The 21008-nt window shown below is 42.2% G+C and overlaps 2 protein-coding genes across 2 annotated transcripts; one reads left to right on the forward strand and one right to left on the reverse strand.

Annotated features, from left to right (window-relative positions):
* Nucleotides 1–455: 455 nt before the first annotated feature.
* On the reverse strand, nucleotides 456–8781 carry mgat2 (alpha-1,6-mannosyl-glycoprotein 2-beta-N-acetylglucosaminyltransferase). The gene is made up of 2 exons (XM_049590501.1): nucleotides 8627–8781; nucleotides 456–2380 (listed from the first exon to the last, which is right to left on the reverse strand). Exon 2 carries the CDS (start codon nucleotides 2122–2124, stop codon nucleotides 703–705), a length of 1422 nt encoding a protein of 473 aa, XP_049446458.1. The 5' UTR covers nucleotides 2125–2380; nucleotides 8627–8781; the 3' UTR covers nucleotides 456–702.
* Nucleotides 8782–12083: 3302 nt separating this feature from the next.
* On the forward strand, nucleotides 12084–13308 carry rps29 (ribosomal protein S29). Its single transcript, XM_049590548.1, has 3 exons — nucleotides 12084–12209; nucleotides 12709–12808; nucleotides 13202–13308. Exons 1-3 carry the CDS (start codon nucleotides 12097–12099, stop codon nucleotides 13208–13210), a joined length of 222 nt encoding a protein of 73 aa, XP_049446505.1. The 5' UTR covers nucleotides 12084–12096; the 3' UTR covers nucleotides 13211–13308.
* The last annotated feature ends 7700 nt before the right edge of the window (nucleotides 13309–21008 follow it).

Here is a 21008-nt window from a genome sequence, read left to right on the forward strand (position 1 = left end):
GAATCTTAATTCTGATACTGCGGTGCAAATTGGTTCCTGGAGTTCAGATTTTTCAACTCTCTTGAATAAGCGTATGACGTGAAATCGCACTACTTGCTTCATTCACGTATTTCGCGTCTCATCCTTTGCACCGCCTGGCAGGAATTTGCAGCTTATTGTGTCTTTACATTGACTTTACCTGTAATTAACCTCCCAGTGTGAACACAACATTATCACTATTATTATTGTTATTATTATTATTATGAGACCTCTGTGAATAATTCAGCTCCTGATAAAAACCACCTGGAAAATGAACACTTACAGAATCCTAACCTGGAGTTCACACTTGGCACAAAGGAGAAGTTTGAGCCAGTTTCAACCTGCAGTCCTCACCACTAGATGGCACTCAGTCCTACACAGTGCTCCTTTAAAAGTAACCGACCTCAAAGTCTTGTTAGAGAAAACACAACAATATATTGTTTAGTATATTATTGTTAATTACAACTTACAAAACAAAGCAGACTTGCCAGGAATCACTTAAATAATTCGATGTAAAGACATACTTGTGTTAAAGAAGCCAAAAATCCAACATTCGTCTTTATTTGGAACAGTCCGATAAAACAGGCAATATGAAGAATAGTCCATAAAGATTTACTTTTAAAAGGCTTTTTTCTTTATAGAGGATGCAAAAGAGACAATAATATATAATAGTAGCAATTAAGGTCACTGTAATCGAACATAACTCTTGCAGAGTTCATGGTCCCTGATGTCTCCCCAGCCTCCGTTTTTCACATGCGGGGCCACGCCTCCGGCCCCGTTGGCTGGCAGTCTCTTTGTTATCAGGAGGTTTTTGGGGAACAGCTGGTTCCCACTGCTCTGTAGGATGTTCTCTATCTTGGTTTTCTGGCTGATTGGCATGCAAGAGGCTTTCTTGTGGTGCATGCCGCAGTCACCGGCGTGGAAAATCCGTGGCGCCTCACTCACCATGACCTTCCAGTAGGAGGGCAGGCAGGACACGGTCAGGTGCTGTAAGGACCAGTCCCAGTTGTAGTCGTCGTAAGTGCAGAACGTGTCGGTGCATTGGATGAGCTTCTGGTACGTATCTCGACTCAGAGCCATCCCCATGTTGTGCTCAGTGGACTTCCAGGCCTTCACCTCCACCTTGTTTGCTTTGCTGGAGTAGCCGATGTGGCTGTAGCTCCCCAGCGAGAGGATGTCGCAGTCAGTGCACTGCTCCCGTTTGAGAGCCGACATCAGCTTTAACAGGTGGATGAAGTCCGGGGACATGTAGTGGTCCTCCTCGATCAGCAGGACTGCGCCCTTGTGGTCCTTCAGGACGCGGACTCTGTCCCATACAAAGTGCAGCTTCCACCACCAGTGGTGCTTGGTCTGGGAGAACTTCGCCTCACGGTAGTGGCCGAATGAGTCGGGGTACTCTGCGTTGATGCAACCCAGCTTTAAGGCGTCTTTTTTGGGAATGTCTCTGGGGCAATCCCTGGGGTCGTGTCCGGGGAACTCCTGCGGGTACAGCTGGATGCTGAAGGGGAAAAAAATCTGAAGTACCTGACAGAAGTCAACAGAGGCCACCACTTTATTTATCTCAGGGGACCAGTAATCATGGCTGAATATCAGCAGTATGCTCTCCACACCTCTGGCCTTCCGCAAACTGTCCACTAATAGCTTAAGGTAGTCAGGTCGGTTGTGGACCTGAACCACCACGACCAGATCGTCCTTCTGTCGCGCCGCCTTAAACTTTTCCTCATTTCTTATCGTCTGGTCAAAGTTGAGCTGGAAGACGATGCCGCGATACACTAAAGTGGTGTTATCTGCCTCAGGCTTGGGTATCTTCTCTTTGTCCTTTGCTTTCTCCTGGTGTGTGTCGTTTGCTTGTATAACAGGGGGCTGAACAGGTGCCCTGCTGACGGCAGGTGTGGCTTGCACCTGGATATGATTGTTGATGCTACTGCTGCTGCTGCTGCTAATGCTGCTGCTTCTCCTCACCGTCTCCACTTCCTTGGGGAACGAGCCGCCTCCTCCGCCTCCGTCGTTCTTCTTCTGCCTTCCGCTGCTCCAGAAAGCTAGGCCACAGATGACAACCACCACAGTCAGTATCACCACCTTCCTCTTGTAGATTCGGAATCTCATGATAGGGGAGGCAGCCTCTTGCGAAGGGAGAGAAGTTGATTGCGGAGAAACAGAAAGCACAGGTTTGCGACTGCGGTGGTGTGCTTAGCGAAGGGAGCAAGCCTGATTAAAAAGAAGCTGATATGAGCTAATTGTTGGCAAAATGAACTGTTGCTGTAAACATGGGTCCCGCTGGAATGTCATTGATGGTGGATGAGTATTCCATAAGGCATGACGGTTGCTGGGAGGCAGCAGGGTAGCAGTGTGCATGAACCACCTGAATGAGAAATAGATCAATAAAGTCAGGTGCGTCAGGGCAGTTAGGGGTGAAATCACTATCACAGTCCTAATAATGAGCATTTTCAAAACTGATAAGTAGTATAACACAATATGGCTCATTTAGACACACAAAATATTAACACAATATAAACCAGAGAAAAGATTCAAACTGTCATGTTTCATGAGGTAAAACTAACAAATGCCTGAGTAAACAAATAAGCTTATATGATTAATCAATCATCAAAACTGTTAATAATTTTCTGTGTATGAAGTTTGCTCAGTTGCAGTCGATTAGTTGATACAAGGGCTGCAACTAACAGTCATTTATATCATTGATTATTTTCTTGATTATTCCTTTAGTTGTTTGGTCTACAACAGTGGTTCCCAACTAGTGGGTCGTGGCCCAAAAGTGGGTCGCGGGTCCATTCTGAATGGACCACAAGTGATTTGCGAACGTGTCATGATTGTAAAAAACACACTTTATCTTTTAGTACAATGAATTTCTGACACAGGGCTTTTATTTTGAAGTGCTGTTTCCTGCTGTAGCGTGAGTGACTAACAGGACAGCTACTTCAGAGAGACGGCAAACTCGCTTGATGACACGTCCAAACGCAAGTATGACGCTGAATGTATTAACCTGTGTGGACCTCAAACTAATGACCAAGGAGAATCTGGACCCCGTGGCTGCACCAGTAAGGAGCCCTTGGTCTATGAAACATCCGAAAATGTCAACCAAAGCCCGAGATGACGTCCTCATCTGTCTTGTTTTGTCCACAACCGAAACATATTCAGTTTACTGTCATAGAGGAGTAAAGAAACCAGAGAACATTCACATTAAAAAAGCTGGATTCAGAGAATTTTGGCTTATTTTTCTAAGGCAAATTACTCAAATCTACAAAATATTAATGTCCTCCAGGGAAATTAAAGTGGCAGCTCTGGTAAGTGTTTGACAGGAAGATCTGGGTGCATCATTTGATGAGGAAAAATAGGGTCAAATTAGACTGATACAGTTTAAAATTCAACATTGTTACTATTGGACCTTGAGTAGGGTACAGACTTGGTTTAGGGATTCTGCAACTTATTGGAAATGTAGGAGGGACGAAGGCACTTTCATACATACACTGTGGTCATGCCCCAACACTCAAAACTTCTGGATAAAGATTCACAGCTAAGTTGTTAATAGAGTTGTACCGATACCGATACCAGTATCGGAAATGCCTCCGCACTGGTATCAGATCGGTACTCGGTATCGGCAGATACCTAAGGTTCAGGGATTGGAATCGGTATCGGGAAGGAAAAAGTGGTATCTGTACATCTCTAGTTGTTAACATTACAGGTTCACATTTTGCACTTTGTCGAAAACTTTTGGGAGACATTGGGGTTCTGTTGGTGCTCCCTCAAGATATGGAGAAATGGACCCAGACGGCAATAACAATTGGGCGGCAGAATATTCTTAGGAACTGGAAAGCACCTGGAGCACCTGCTTTTTTTAAGACTGGAAAATGAGAAAAGTTGCCGCATATGAAAGAATATCATATATACGAATTGTAATAGGGCAAAAAAATATTGGCTGGAGAGGGGAGGGTATATTGCTTTTATAAAGGCCTAAGAGTAGGTGTGAGGTGGAAGCAAAAAGCACTGTCAGGTGGATTGTATGTTTATTTATTTTTTATTCTTAAAAGTCATCTGTACTGCAGTTTAATGTATTTGTCTATTCCGATTACTTATTTTATTAAGTCATTATTAAGTCATTGTTCACTGTGCATTTTGCATACTGGAAAATAAAAATAGCAAGTCAAAAAATTACTCAAACCACCTCAATCCGAATAATTTAGTAGTTGACGACTAATCAATTAATCACTGCAGCTCTAGTTGATACTGTTCACTAATCAGATAATCGACTGGGCTGACTGTCGAGCTCCACCACTGAGCAACTCCATTTGCTGATGCAGGAAAAAAAATCCAGTAACTAATTTTGTTAGATTTCAATTTGGAAGATGGCAATCTGTAAAACGATGACGTGATGAGATCATATGATTATGAGCTCTAATGGAGGCTCGCTTACAACAACAGCAATTATTTCATTTCACATAACAGGAAGCTGATCACCCAAACCACAGACATGGTTTCAGACATGCTTCACTCTGAGAGTCATAACCCCCCTCCTCACACACACACCATTACACTCTGTATTCTGCAGTCAACTCTTCATCGCTAGCCATGCGCAGAATTTTACACTGTTGCAGCTTCGTTAATGAAGCCATCCTCAGCCTGCTGCCCACAAATTTATCCACTCACATGTCACATAAACAGTGCTGTCATAGCCCAGTGGTTCTCAACCTTTTTCATGTCAACGCAACCTAAATTAATACACGTTAGGTCGCCGACCTCCATTTGATAAGATTTCGCTTCAGGGGACTCCATCTGAGAAGATTTGGGCTGTTAGACACGACTGAGACCAGAAATCTGAAGTTGAGGAGATAACTGAGGAGGAAGTGAAACCTATGATTGCTTAGGACTCTTGAGCCGCATTCGCACAGGACTAGTATCACCTGGGGACCTTATGTGATTTAGAAATTACCCATCCCCCCTTTCACATCAGCGCTCTGTGCTCCGCAAACTCTGTAAGTGCAGTGATGTGCTGTGTTGCGTTAACCTCCTTTTTCACTTTTAAATGTGGGTTTAACAAACAGAACTGACGCTGCCACACACTGTCACGTTATTCATCTCATCTTCTTTACAGATTTCGCTCCTCTGATGGATTTGCGTTTGCTCTATCTGCAAATGGGTCTCCATGCTGTGTAGTGAGATGAGCTTCCTGTACCCAAAATGCAGTCATAACTTTCATTTGTAATCACCAACGCAGCCTCAATAAGGTGCAGAGAAAACAGAAAAACTAAACCCCAAATCTCAGGGATCCCAGGACTAATATCATCACATGATGTCTGCGTTTGGTGAAATACAGCAGGTAATTTGCAGAGGAAAATTTACTTGACAAATTACAGACATGGCAGATTATATGGGATTAAGATCACAGACGACCTCTGCAACCTTTTCAGGTGTTGGCCCTAAACTGTGGAATAGCTTCCGACAACAATTAAATCTTCGCCCTCCAGTGACACCTTCAAACCCGTCGTCCGTTATCTTGTTTGGTATTTTTGCAGTATTATGATTCTAGATATTTACTGTATGCTTTTATTAATTTACTCATATTTTCTTATTTATGATTGATTGTTTTCATTCGATCATTCCTGTCTTTGTAGAACTCTTCGGCTGATGTTCCTACTTTTAAAATGTGCTCTATCAATAAAACATGACTGAAAATCTGACAGACAATCATTACAAGTTACTAGAGGTCCCAAAGGCAATGTTTGTGCAGCGCGAACAGGGCTTTGCTCACACTGGGCTCGCTTCAATGAAAATAAACTATTCTAGGGACCCCTTGGAACGCCCTCAAGGCCCCCGGTTGAGACGCACCGTCATAGCGTCTGCTCCCAGGGCTTCGTCACTTTCTCCAGCCCCTCAGTCTGAACAGACTTTGGTGAAAATGCCTCAACCTGGGACGTGCTTCAGCAGGAACTGAGTCTGCCCAGCATGATTCCCCTCAGGACTTTAAACTACTTCTACTTTCAAAATCTGGAGAGAGCATCTGTGGGGGTTTGTTCTTGTAACTTGTACAACGTTGGCACGTTTTCACTCATTGTATGACTTGTGTCTTATTTTGCGTGCGCACAAAACGAGGCCTGAAAGAGGCCACTTTATACTTGATGTATAAAAACAGACTTTATGGGAGAATATTTGACTCGTGCTATCAAACATTTTGGAGACAGGAAGCCTGATTGTAGAAATGGTCAAATATTTTTTGGTGCATGCCATTTTTGACTTTTGTCCGTACGTACATTTTTAGTATGGATCCTACACAGGTTTATAGTAAGACCCCTCATCTCACTGGTTAAATTTCGGTTAAATGCGTTTTTAAAAAATCACTCTTGACTGGTTCCTTTTTCCTCCGTTCCTCCTCTTGAAACTAAAACTTTGGCTCTATCTTATTTTGTCTGTATGAATGTCCTGTTTGTCTAATGTGAATATTTTTGGCGCACGCCATTTTTGGCTACTGTCTGTTTTTAGTCTGGATTCTATGCATTGTTTTATAAATGAGACCCCAGGTCTCAATATTTAAATCACAGTTAAATATATTTACAAAAAAATCACTCTTTAAACTACAACTTCATTTTATGACCTGTGTCCCATTTTGTCTTTGTATAAATGTCCTGTTTGTCTTATGCTGTGTTGTACTGCTGTACTGCCTACGCACAAATCAAGGCCTGAAAGAGGCAACTTCCCACGGAAAAGTTGTGATTCACAAAAACAGACCTGATGGGAAATATCTGACCCACAGGAGACAGTAATTTGGCAGTGCACTTGGTGAGGTGGAAGCCAGATTGTAGAAACTGTCCGTACATTTTAGTATGGTTCCTGCAGACAGTTTTATAAATGAGATCCCAGGTCTCTCTTGAGAATGACACCTGTGTCTCAGTGTCTGAATTAAGGTTAAATACATTTAAACACACATATTCCTCTGTTCCTCCTCTTACACTGCAACTTTGCCACTTTTTCCTCTCATTTTACCTCTGTTCTATTTTGTCTTTATATAAATGCCGTTTGTGTAAATTTGTGTTGTACTGCTGTTGCGTGTTGACCAGGGGTCTCATTTAAAACACTGCGTACACACAAAACGAGGCCTGAAAGAGGTCACTTCCTACGGAAGAGTTGTTATCTGCAAAAACAGACCTGATGGGAACATATCTGACACATAGGGGACGGGAAATTCGCGCTGCAGATGGTGAGGTGGAAGCCTGATTGTAGAAACTGCTGAATACTTTTGGTGGACGCAATTTTTACGTACATTTTTAGTATGGATCCTACACACTGTTTTATGAATGAGACCCATAAAGGTTAAATAGGTTTTTAAAAAAATCATCTGACTGGTACTTATTCCCCTGTTCGTCCTCTTTACAACTTTACAACTCTACAACCTGTGTCCTATTTTGTCTTTATATAAATGTCTTGTTAGTCTAATTCTGTGCTGTACTGCTGTTGTACAAAAAACAAGGAGGCCACTTCCCATGGAAAAGTTGTGATCCATTTGACCCATGGGAGGCGGGAAATTTACGACGCAGATGGTGAGGTGGCAGCCAGATTGTAGAAACTGTTGAATACTTTTTGTTGCACTCCATTTTTTTGGCTTTCGTTCGTACGTAGCGTTACAGTATGGATCCTACACACTGTTTTATAAATGAGATCCCCGATCTCTCTCAAGAAGGAGACTCTAATTGGTCCTTCCTCCTCTGTTCCTCCTCCTCCTCAGTTATATCATCAATGCTGATTATCGCCCTGTGCTTTTATATCCCCCTCTGCATAAATCTCTGGCCCCAACTGCATTATCAATACTGATTAGCCCTCTCTGCTCAAGATCCTCCATCCAAACCTCCATCTTTTCTTTGTTATCAAATTAGTGGTCTTCCAGGCTTCCTTCCTGACCCCTTTATCTGTCTTCCCCTGCCTGGACACTGTTCTGCTGGACGGTCACTGTGTGGCACCATCACTGGTATCTATTAGAGTGTGATAACATTAATGAACACATTCCTGGCAGCTATTAGAAAACTCTGAATACATGCAACCAGAAACATGTACTCCACTATAATGACATTTGATGTATAGTTTGAGGAGAGAAGTTAACGGCTGATTAAATGGCAAAGCTATCTAACCTATATACTGGATGCATCTGCAGGGTGCATGCCTCTGTATGGGGTTCCTCATTTCTGCAGCTGAAACTGCTCCTGCATTTCTTTTACTAAAACCCAGCTGTTTCTATTCACACCAGTCTGTCGCTATGATTTTTCTTCTTCGTGTAAAACAGCAGTGTTTAACTGGGAGCCTACTAACCGGTCTTTCTGTCCTAAATTAGCCGCTGTCACACAAACCGAGCCAACGGCAGCTTTAATCGATATTTAAAACGACTGAACGTTAATTCACCGACTGATTTTAAACCCTCTCGTCTCAACTAAAAACAACAGTTGGCGTCGCAGCTTCGCTTTTTTCCCTGACAGCGAGCATCCTGCCGATGCTAACAGTAAGTTAGCATCAGCTAGCAACTTCCAGGCAGCCCCGTCCAGACCGGAGCTCGTAAACAACACCGTCCATGACAAACAACAACAACAACAGCCGTGTTTACACCGCTTACCTAACACCGGAGCAGCCGTGCGGTCATTTCAGAGACATTCATCGGCACGGTGGCGTCCCGTTTCACCTCCATACCTCCGTGCAGGCTGCCTGAACGCGTAACTATCAGCTAGCTGTGAAAATCCCAAATACGGAACCACTGGCTGCCGCTGTCCCACAATGCACTGGGCCAGCGGGGGGCACCCGAGACACCCTAAATATCATATATCCCTGCTGCTGGCTCATCACAGCCTGGGATAGGTTTGCTATACCTTTAAATACTTAACGAGTTCACACCAGGGTTTGATATACACATACATACATTTAAAGAGGAAATCCACCCCAAAAATGAATTTTCACCACACTGTGCTCCTCCAGCAAATTGAAGCAGAGCATCAGTAGGGTGAGTTAAGGGCTTCTGTGACCTCTTGGGACATGTCCCCTGTAGTGGACATCATGTCAAAAGAACATTACATTTACATGATTAAATTCATGTCTAAGAAGTGTATCACCTGTGTTTCCTGGAGATTTTTTAAGAGACACAACATACCTTTTCACTGTTTCGCAGGTGAGGTACAGATCTATGTGCCCCTTAAATCCATTAGCAAGGATTCTGTACAGCCACTGCTAGAATGTTTAAAAGATGTCAAATCCTGGATGGACACTAACTTTTTAAATCTCAGTGAGGACAAAACAGAGATCATTATGTTTGGATGTGACCCCTCTGATTACCCCGCTGATTTTCTGGGCCCCTTCACTCCTAACATCCGTTCCTCTGTTAAAAATCTCGGTGTGACCTTTGACAGTGCTTTTAAATTTGATAAACAAGTTAGATCAGTAATACAAACCAGTTTTTATCAACTCAAGCTTTTAGCTAAAGTAAAGGGCTATCTATCTCTCCCCCCAAAATCTAGAGAGGGTATTCCATGCTTTTATAACCTCACGTCTGGACTACTGTAACTCGCTTTATGTCGGTATTGACCAGTCAGTGCTACACCGTCTACAGCTTGTCCAGCAGGCAGCAGCCCGCCTCCTCACTGGAAAGCGTAAACGCAAACACATCACACCGGCTTCCAGTGCGTTTTGGAATTGATTTTAAGATTTTATTGATTGTTTTTAAAGCCCTAAATGGGCTGACACCCCCTTATTTAACTGAACTCCTGCACTTTCATGCTCCCTCCTTGCCTTTGGGACGGCTGCCCCTAGGCTCTGGAATAGCCTGCCCCTGCACATTAGGTCTGCCCAGACCCTAGAGGTTTATAAGTCTTTTCTTAAAACCCACTTCTTCTCTCAGGCTTTTAACTCAGGTTGAGATGGACACCCAAACATTTTATCTTATTTTATAACTCTTGTATTTTATTTTATTGTATTGTATTTTATGTATCTTATGGTTATTATTGTGGTGTACTATTATGTACCTCATTGTATTTGCTTGTTTATTTCTATTGACCTGTTCAGCACTTTGGTCAACCTTGGTTGTTTTAAATGTGCTTTATAAATAAAGTTTGAGTTGAGTTGAGTATGGAAAATGAAAAGAAGCAAGTCCCACTGTCCCCAAAAGAGGGCACAGATTAAAAATGTGTTCTTTGAAAGGTTTAGAATTAACATACACTTCTAAAAATGTAATGTAATGTAGTTAAGACAGAAACAATTTCTCTTTATAAATATGATTCATGTTTGCTGCTATTCCCCCTTTTGAAAAGACAAAAGATATGTTCTACTGGTGAGAACCTCTCGTGTGTTACTTTTCACCCAGGATATTGTTTTTCAACTAGACTGCATGGGCCTCAGTGTCATGTCAAGAAACTAAATATGACCCCAAATCACTGAGATGTCAAATTCACATGGGACAAATATCATCACCTGACCTCTGTGTTTGGTGAAATATGGTGGATATGGAAATATGGAGTTTGCAGTGGAATTTTTAGTTCACAAATAAAAGACATGCCATGGCAGATTCACACAGGATTAAGATCTCAGACGAGCTCCGCAACCTTTTCAGGTGTTGGCCCCAAATTGTGGAATAGTCTGTCACAGGGACACACAACAACATCGGCACATCATCGGTATCGATGCTATTAGAACATCCAATGTCCAACATGTTTTTTCTTGTTTTGCACAATGAATGAATATTACATACATTGTAAAGTGTTGTATTTCATGTCTCCATCTGCTGGTGGGCGGTCACGATAAGAGTATACATGTATAATATGATGTTAATTCCACTACAGATGAGACTTGATGATCACTAAAATTAAGTTTTAAATTATTATTTTTTAATTATTATTATTACGACATGCCTGCCCACACTGTTAGTGAGTTTCACTTAATTCTGGTAATTTAAAAAAAAATAAAAAATTATGAAATATTCCTCAACAGAAATATGTAAAACTAGTATCAGATTTGTTGTGAGTGTAGATGATTACAAAGAAAAAGAAGTAAAGAAGATTAATCATTTGGGGCTACATTACCCACTACATTAGCTCATCAGCAAATATCTATTCATACAGGTTATTAAATCATTTTGGGAAATAAGTGCCTCCAATGTGCAAAATGCTGTCTGGTAAATTCTGGTATTTTTTAAAATGTCTTTTGCTAAACATTTAATAACAGAAATGTGCAAAAACAGGATTAGCACAGCTGTGATGTGTGTGTGGATGATTGAAGTTAAATAAATAAATAAAATCATTTTGGCAAAATTACTAATCAGTTCATCAATAAATTGCATCACTTCTTGTATTTAATCCATTTAATACAAAATAACCGTCTCAGCCGCTGCAAAGATATTGTCTTAAAAAAATCTGAAAATGTTGTGCATCAATTTATGTCTTCAATTATCTCAAAGTACAAGTGCTCTGCTAATTTAGTGTTTTTAATAGGGGAGACAAATGCATATAGTTTTAAATATTAAGTGGGGGGGGGGGGCGAAATCTACACCTATGAATGGATGATTAAATTTGAATTTGTAAAGTCTTAATTGCTGCAAAGATTTTATCTGTTATTCATCTTTTAGCTTCTTTTTGTTAAAAATTTGTATCCAAATTAGGTCTTATCAAGATGTGAAGGTTTGAAATATATTTGCTGTCATATAGTTCCTCTACTTACGTGCATTTTGTTTATCCAGATAACTTAATTTTGATACTAACTCCTTTCCTTTATAGCGCAAATGCGTATCAATTTAAATCTGAATTAGTGAGGTCTTAATTGCTGCAAATATTTAATACACCATTCATATTTTAGCTTCTATTCGATAGAAATTGAGTCCAAATAAACCCCATCAAGATTTAAAGGTATAAAAAAGTATGTGTCGTCATATTCAACCTGTAATTCCTCCGCTTATTCATTTAAATGCCTCCTATCATCGCTCTGTCTTTGCTGTAACGCCACCTGCAGGCTGCATCCCGCTACATGCCGCAGCTCACTCCACCACCAGGAGGCGCCACACAACAACACCACAGCCGGAAACACGCCATCTGAAAGCCTCATCTGCGCATGCGCGTCCCTTCCTTCTTCCTTTCCGACACTCGAGCGAAAAGAGACAAGATGGGCCACCAGCAGCTCTACTGGAGTCACCCCAGAAAATTCGGTCAGGGATCCCGATCCTGGTCAGTCCTGCTTTTAATGTGTTGATTATCGATATATGAGCTGAAGCGGGTCAGTTTGGAGCTGTTTTTATTTCTCTATACTGAAAAATTTATCACTAAATTTGCACCGCATGGAAGCTGCTCTAATCCAATATGGCGGCGGAGGATGCGCCGTGCTAACTGATTAGCACTAGCCTTGTGTTTAGTTTGCTGCTCACTGTCTTTGAGACGAAACTACACCAACAAAAGCATCAGTAAGTTAATAATGCGCTGGAATATAAATTCTGGAGTTGGTTATAGTAAAGTTTGTTCCGTTTTAATCATGCTAGGCTAACGTTAGTGGAGCTAATAATGTTTCGGGTTAGCCGGGATGCTCAGTTAACTTAGCTGCATACCAAATGATAACCGGTTCAGCGGTGAACTTCCGCACTTGTAGTTCGTGTTAATGGACGGTAACTAGGGGCATATTTACCCGTTCATGTGAGATAAGAGGATTAATCTCATTTCTCCTTTATTGCAGCCGGGTATGCTCGAACAGACACGGGCTGATCCGTAAATACGGACTCAACATGTGCCGCCAGTGCTTCAGGCAGTACGCTAAAGACATCGGCTTCGTCAAGGTAAGGAGTACTGTTCATTTTTAAATAATTACTCAGCAGTTATCAGGTTATATTTCACAGCATGTCCCGCCGCAGTGTTAGTTTAGGATTAAGCAGAGCATCACTGTAAACATCGTCTGTGTTGCTGATTATCAGGTGATGCTCAGGCTCTGCTCACGCCGAGTTTTCAGTTGTTTAAATTGTTTGTCAGCGAGTTTATGAAGTGTTTTTATGTCGTAACGTAGCTTTACATGAGCAGTTGTTTTTCCAGAGCAACATTGCAGCTTATTCAGCATCATTTTAATTCAGTATTGCCCTCATGATTCAGCTGATGTAACTTTGTATGGCAAATTATATGCTATGTGCATGTCATGTCATTTTATCTAATGCTTTGCTTGTTTCATTTTCTCACAGCTGGACTAAATGTCACGTCCTCAGATGGGCTCAGTGATCTCCGGAAGGCTGGCCATGATGGGATGATTCAGCACTGCTAATAAATGTGTTTTTTTGTCCAAGCTAAATGAGCCATGTCTGTTCATTCATCTTTGTCTACACACTGTGTCAGTCTGTCATGCAGGGGAAATGAGAAATGAGACATAAAGAATACATAACTCAGGTTTATAAGCCTTAATACACAAATTAAACAAGCATTCTGTGCTGGACAATATTTGTGCATATGAGTGATATCTGTAAACAATATCAGATAATTGCTTCCTGGTGGCTGGTTTAAAACTGTTTAACAGTTCTGTGTCAGCACCCCTTGAACACAGCTTGTCTATTAATCTCAAAGTCAAACAGATCATCTAGGATGTACACACTTGTGGATACTGCTTGACCATGTAAATTACACTTTTCAAGAAGAGTGTAACACTCCTGCAATGGGTACATTTGGGAAATTTAATGTGTAGACATTTGATTCAGGTAGTTTGTAGGATGCACGCTGTGGTGTCTCCTCAATTGTGTAGTGTCTGCAGGTCCTCAAAAAGAGACTGAGGGCGTTGAAGTTAACTCTAGAAATATTAGGTTGTATAAGGTATTACATTTTAAATTATGGGGTCATAATCGCCACAAACATTTTGTCTAATTTCACTTATGCATCTTTTAATTTATTTTTTGGCAAGAATAAGTCAGTGTCTCCAGCATGAAAGTTGTCTGATCTAACTGAGCCTAATACTGTAATGTTACCATATATGTGCACTTACCTGTTGGTTAGAAAAATTCAAAAGGTCTGAAAGTGTAGATATCCTGTGATGTAATATGTTTACTTAATATATACAGATAAGTTCAAAATAAAGGCACCTGCCAGTTGAGTGCAACAGCATAGCGTACAGTCTTTACACGTCTTTAGTAATTGCAGTGTCAAAAGTTATTTTAGGGAAGGTATTAATTGCAGGCCTGATGTGTAGCAACACATCTAAAAGTTTTTGATTTCGCTATCAAGGTAATATGTGAAGACATCTGCTTAATTAGTGGGTAACACCAGGGGAGAGACAGAAATCAGTGCACTGACTCAAGATGATTAATGGGGAGGAAACGCACAGAACAGAACTGCTGTTACAGTTTGACATGAGATACAGCTTCAAACAAGGCAACTGAAATTAAATTAAAACTAGACTTTAGGGGGAAAAGCAATGGAAACAGATATACATGTACAGGACATGTCTTTGGTTTTAGCCTTTATCAAACAAATCTGTCTACACAACAAACGAGGAGGCATTGGTGCATATGTTTATTTAGACCGTGATTTCCACATGACTGGGAGTCAGTTAGCCTCACACTGTGCTGTATTTGTATTGTAGTATCTACTCCAGGGGTGTCAAACTCATTTTAGTTCATGGGCAGCATGAACTAATAAAACCACCGCACCATAACCTACAAGTTACGTCAGCTCCAATATTTTCCCCTTTTTGTGTAAAGAACTACAAGTACATCCTGTAGACATTCATCCTTTTACAAAACAGACGAACAGCCTGAGATGTCTTAAGAAAAATAAGTGTAATTTCAACAGTATGTCCACGTTCAGTCAGTCTAGCTCTCACAGTCATTACATGAGCATTTCTCCAAACATCTCCTGATTCTTTCTTTCTGAACAATCAGATTCTTTTGAACTGAAGCTGCTGATTGACGATATTCTCCACAGTGTTCAATATCTTTAAACATGTATTCTGGTCAGGGTGAAGAAGACTCTGAAGCAGAATTTGACATGAAGTTGGCAACGCATTGTTTAACTTGCTCCTGAAACCTGGCACCGTAGGGTCTTCAGGTGTTTTCACATATAGTCCTTTTAAAACAAACTGAACTCAGTCCTCTTAAAGCGGATCAACAGAATAAGGACTCGGTTCTCTTTCTGGTCACACCACAGCCTATATATAATATATACTGACATAGTTGTTGTTTTTTAACTTTGATGTGGCACTGCAGTGTGGTTATGAACTCCCTCGCTTTCAGATGACCTTAAAACTGGAGGAAAACCTTAGTGTTTCTGTGCTGTAGACTGTTGCTGTTTGATGTATTCTACATTCCACATCTGGAGACGTGCAGGATCTTCTGCGGTCCAAACTACTCCTCGTCCTGCGTCCTTGCAAACGTGACAGGCTGACATGGTTTCATCTGTTGTTTTAAGGGTCCCAGTGCAGTAGCATGTGATCTAGAGGACTGGACACAATGGCAAAGAGCAAAGTGAACCTGGAGTGCTTTGTGTTGACAAGTGAACCGCACCACGGACTTGAAGCAAACCAAACTCAGACCTGACCTGGATTGTTCACATGTGTGCAAAAAATGCTGAGTCGCTGCTCTGAGTCTTCTTAGAGGGCTGAAAAGGACCAAGTGTGAAAACACCCTCAGTCTAGTCATCTAGTGGGCAGAGCTGGACCCTTTGGCAGGCCGGTTCTGGCCCATGGACAATATGTTTGACACCTCTGACCTATTCTGAACTCGAATCTTGCCCCTAAAATAAAAAAAGAAACGAAATAAAAACCAAATCAAAATTATAAAAACAACCTTCAAATTAGAGGGTTCGTATGTAAAATACACCATGTGAGACTCAACTTAAAGGCTGTATTATGTTGTCATATAGTCACATTTCTTTATTAACGACTGTTAAATATAGAGAGAGATTTGCAGAGCTGTCTTACAAGAAGCCAGACAACACAACTGATCTCTGCAGCTGTGCATAATAATAAATGACACTGCAGCAATTAATTTCTAAGTCAGCATGTATTCACATGAAACAGCATCACAGGAATTGGAAACATGCTGTGATATCGGTCTTGTTCAAAATGAATGAAATCTGATAGGTCCCCTGTAGAGTGGCTAATAGCTAAGTGCCTTTTATCATTGGATACCAAACTTTAAATATCGAGTCAGCCCAGCAGCAGCCTATCAGATGTCGACTTGCAGACTGAGGAACGCTGAGAATTTGTTTTATGCTCTCTTAAATCTGTTTTCATCGATACACGTCCATCGGCTCCAGAGATGCAGATCCATATATAGACTCTGGCCAGGATTTACTAAAGTGATTCATGTCTGTTTTTGTCCCCTGTCTCTTAAACAGAGGGTAAAGTTTGAAGCACTAGATGGCAGCAGCACTACATGTTCATGATTTAAGACCTGTGACAATGAAAACAGCAATAACACTGAAGAAATGTCATAATAATGATAATAATAACCAGCCTTCTCATCAAGCAGCTCCAGAAGCTTAATTTAAGGTCTTGTCAGTCACTGAGTGTGTGGTTAATGTGAGGGTTCAGACGGGTTGATGAAAAGGACTCTGGCAGACAGGCTGAAGGCACTGAAAATATTTTTACTCAGGTAGATGTGCTGTTACTTTGATTAAAAAAGGAACTATCATTTTAAAACATTCATCCTCGCTGTGTGTATATTTAGATCACGCCTCGCGCTTTGATCGTTTATCAGCCGGAGGTTTGGGGTTTGGTCCCGTTTAATCCGAGGCAACAAATAAATAATGTTGGGCAAAGTCCTGTTTATCATAAATAACAGATCTCTTTGTGCTCAGCAGGATTAAGATGAAACTTTAATGATCCCATCGGGGAAATTTCGGAAATGTGGCAAAGGATAAATAAGATCACAGTGAAGTGAAGGTTATATGAACACAGTGCCAATTATTTCAGCACACGAGCAAACTGCATGAAAAAGAAATTGGAGTATAGTGGCACATTTTATAACAAGAGTGTCGGTGTTGTTTCAACATTGGCGAGGGACGTATGAAACGGTGGTTTAGGTTCCTCTGATAGAGAATTTTGAGTGTCAAACACTACATTTTTTATTTTTATGCACCAATTTGTGATGTAAATGCCTTAAAATTTTGTCAAAATAAAAGTCATCTGCTACTCGTAAGTCTTAATATGCTATAAATGCCACCAGACGCTCGCTGGTGAGCTCCCCTCCCAGGTCTGGCCCCAGAGGGAGGCCCCGGTGTCCCCATACTGGGCGAGGTGCACAAGGTCCAAACTGTCCAATTCATCAAGGTCTTCTTGAATTGTTCTTAGTCTGGCTCCTCCCTTGGGAAGACTTTGCCTTGGGAGACCCTACTAGGAACTATTAGCACCTGACAACATAGCTCCCAGGTGGCAATTCTCCCACTGGTAGGAGGCCCCGGGGCAGACCCAGAACACGCTGGATATCATCTGTCTTGGGATCCCCCATGGGGAGCTGGAAAGCGTTGTTGGGGAGAGGGACGTCTGGGGTGCTGCTGCCCTGTGACCCGGCTTCGGATACGCGGATGAAAATGGATGGATGGATAGAAATAGAAAATGGTTGGGGGTGCCACCAAGATGTGACCATACATTTAGTATTGCTGATTTAGGGGGATGTATCGGCAGAAATGGTGTATAACTGTTTTCATTAGTTTATAATCACCTGAAAGTAAGAACTTAGTGTTTTCGTCACCTTAGAATGAGCCATTTATATCTACATTCGTTCATTTTCATTCATTTTCAGTAACGACTTATCCTGTTAGGGGTCACAGAGGGTGGAGCCTATCCCAGCTGACACTGGGTGAGAGGCAGGGTTCACCCTGGACAGGTCACCAGACTATCACAGGGCTGACACATAGAGACAGACAACCATTCACACTCACATTCACACCTACGGACAATTTAGAGTCACCAATTAACCTGCATGTCTTTGGACTGTGGGAGGAAGCTGGAGCACCTGGAGGAAACCCACGCTGACACAAGGAGAACATATCAGAGCACCTGGAGGAAACCCACGCTAGGTAAAGGAGCGCCATGCAAAACTTTGGGCACTCCTCGACATTTAAGCTCTCAACTTTTACAAGGTGTCAGACCTTAAATAGCTTGTTAAGGCTCTGGTTTTTATCACAGTCACCGTTAGGAAAGGCCAGATGATGCAAATTTCAAAGACTCCTGAAACCATGTCCCAACAATCAGCAGCCATTGGCTCCTCTAAACACCCTGAAAACTAAAATAACTGATGCCCAGAAAGCAGGAGAAGACCATACGGAGATAGCAAAGTGTTTTCAGGTAGCTGTTTCCTCGGTGCCAAATAAGGTGCCAAAGAACACAAAAAGCAGAGCTTGTTTATCAAAAACAAATGCCAGGGGAGGATCCTCCAGACCCCCGACTGAGTTCCAGGCTAATTATTTATATATTAATTATAAATGTTTATCTCCTGTCATTTTACAAAATTGGCCCCCAAGCAAAGCAAGTCGAGCTTCCCTGCGTCAGTCCAAAGAAAGATCGCTCTCTCACCTCAGACACAATTTGTCTCCTGGCTGCATGTGCCAAAATCTTTAATATTTCCTTTTGAAAGGTGGCAGATATCCAGTTGTCGTTTCACTGCAGCCACTCACGTCCCCCGAGCATCTCATAACGTTACGTCTGCTCAGTGTCTGTGCCATAATTGGCTGCTATAAAAGTCCATACCTGCGGATATGGCCCTGCAGTAGAGGTCCCACACGTCTAGGATATTTTATGGATCTAGAAAGCAGCTCCAAAACCAGTGGCGTAAGGAAGTTACAACGGGCCCCCATGCACACCAGTATGACGGGCTATGATGCAGATGAGTTTGGCCTTTTTGAGGACATACATCGCAAATGGAACCGTTCATTTATTTAGGTACAGCATGTCCACTTTAAACATATTAATAAACACAAAATGCAAGGGAATATTGGTGTTGCCTGTGTACATGAAATGTGTATGTATGTGTTATGTAAGCACTAACTCATATGCATAAAGGAGTGCCTGTGAGGATAGCGTGTGCTGGCTGGCAGAGGCTGGGGCTGTTTGGACAGAGGGAGCTGAACACACAAGTGCTCCGTGTTGCATCAGTTCACTACGGAGGCGGCTGAAAGGTGTTGTCTTTGATGTTCAGTTTCATTTTATTATTTTTTTTTTTTACCAGTGTATTAATGCTCTTGTTATGCTGCCTCCTCAACACACCACTGCCAAGACAACCGACCCGATAGGACATGCTGAAAAGTCTGTTTCATCCAACCCGAGCAGCTCTCAAGAAGGCTCTTTCTTCTTCGCCGCCTTTGAGTGGTCGCACCAGTTTGCCAGTCTCATGCGATACCATTACAGTCCACTCACAGAGCTGAGATTTCCCTCTAAGTATCTTTTTTTTGGGCCAGAAAATCAGATACATACCTCTGTGACTCGACTGCATTATATGAGAGGCACAGAGTGGGACAAGGTGTTCTGCACACTTAGTGACTTTTAGGGTAGCAGCACTTTTGTCTCCTAATGTTGGATGCTGTCAGTGGGTTCCACCTCTCCATAGACTCTGGTGCTTCCTACTTGTTACAGTTTTTAACATGCATCGGTCAAAACTGAAGTCCAAACTCTTCACGCAGTCAAAGGAACAAAAGTCTATGCGGACCAAACTACAGCCTACACACTCTGGCCACATAAGGCCGGGCATTGTCCTGCACCAGGAGGAACCCAGGGCCCTCTGCATCAGGAGGAACCCAGGGCCCGCTGCACCAGGAGGAACCCAGGGCCCTCTGCACCAGGAGGAACCCAGGGCCCTCTGCACCAGGAGGAACCCAGGGCCCGCTGCACCAGGAGGAACCCAGGGCCCGCTGCACCAGGAGGAACCCAGGGCCCTCTGCACCAGGAGGAACCCAGGGCCCCACTGCACCAGCGTAAGGTCTGACAGTCACTCTGAGGATTTCATCCTGGTACCTAACAGCAGTCAGAGTTCTGTTGGCTCTGACATGGAGGTCTGTGCGACCCTCCAAGGATCTGCCTCCCCAGACCATCACTGACCCACCGTTAAACCAGTCAGGCAGCATTACGTTCACCACGGCGTCTCCAGACTCTTTCACTCCTGTCACATGTGCTCAGTGTGAACCTGCTCTCATCTGTGAAGAGAACAGGGTGCCAACGGTACTCTTTAGACTGTGCTGGGAGACACAGCAAACCTTCTTGTGACCACACACATGGATGTGCCAGATCTGCAGGTACGGCCTCATGCTACCAGCAGTGCCAAGGACACTAGCAGAAGACCAAACTAGAGAAGAATCAGTCAGGAAGGATAAGGAGAGAGCAACTGTCAGTGGACACCACATGTAAAACCATTCCCTTTTGGGGGTTGTCTTGCTTTTGTCTCTCCATTGTTTCTGTCACTTGATTTGCTGATTCACAATCACTTGTGCTTCCTAAATGGACAGACTGATAGTGTCTGCAGTAACCACATTGACAGATATAGAACATCGTAGCAGAATATTTACAATAAAATAAAATAATAATCAGTCCAAACACAGCTGAATACAATTCCAGCTGAAAGCCTCACAGGTGTCCTGTCTGTGTCTCGTTACCAAACAGACAAGAGATGACGCCTTTGGAAGGATTTGGTTTTTATTGTCTTAGTTGGAATTAGTTTTCTCCCAGTTAATGACAAGAATCAGTCAGAACTGAAGCCACTTGTTCAAAACTCTTCATACAGTCTGCATGATTAACATGCATCTTGGCCAAACAGTTAATCTCCAAAACTCAAACCACCAAAACACGTCATGCATGTCCCATAATCAGCTTGTTAGACCAAAAAACTGGCAACAATTCTCACTCTGAGAGCACACGTTGTCACTCATAACACACTGACCTAAAAACACTAACGACAGGGAGCAATTTAAAAATAATGAGCTTTATCTTTGAAGTTTGAATGATTTTTTTTCACATAAATCAGTATTTCATTAAATAATAACACTGTATTGACTGTACTAAAGTGTATGTACAAG

Source organism: Epinephelus fuscoguttatus, linkage group LG11 (genome assembly GCF_011397635.1).
Source record: "Epinephelus fuscoguttatus linkage group LG11, E.fuscoguttatus.final_Chr_v1".
Classification (NCBI taxonomy): domain Eukaryota; kingdom Metazoa; phylum Chordata; class Actinopteri; order Perciformes; family Serranidae; genus Epinephelus; species Epinephelus fuscoguttatus.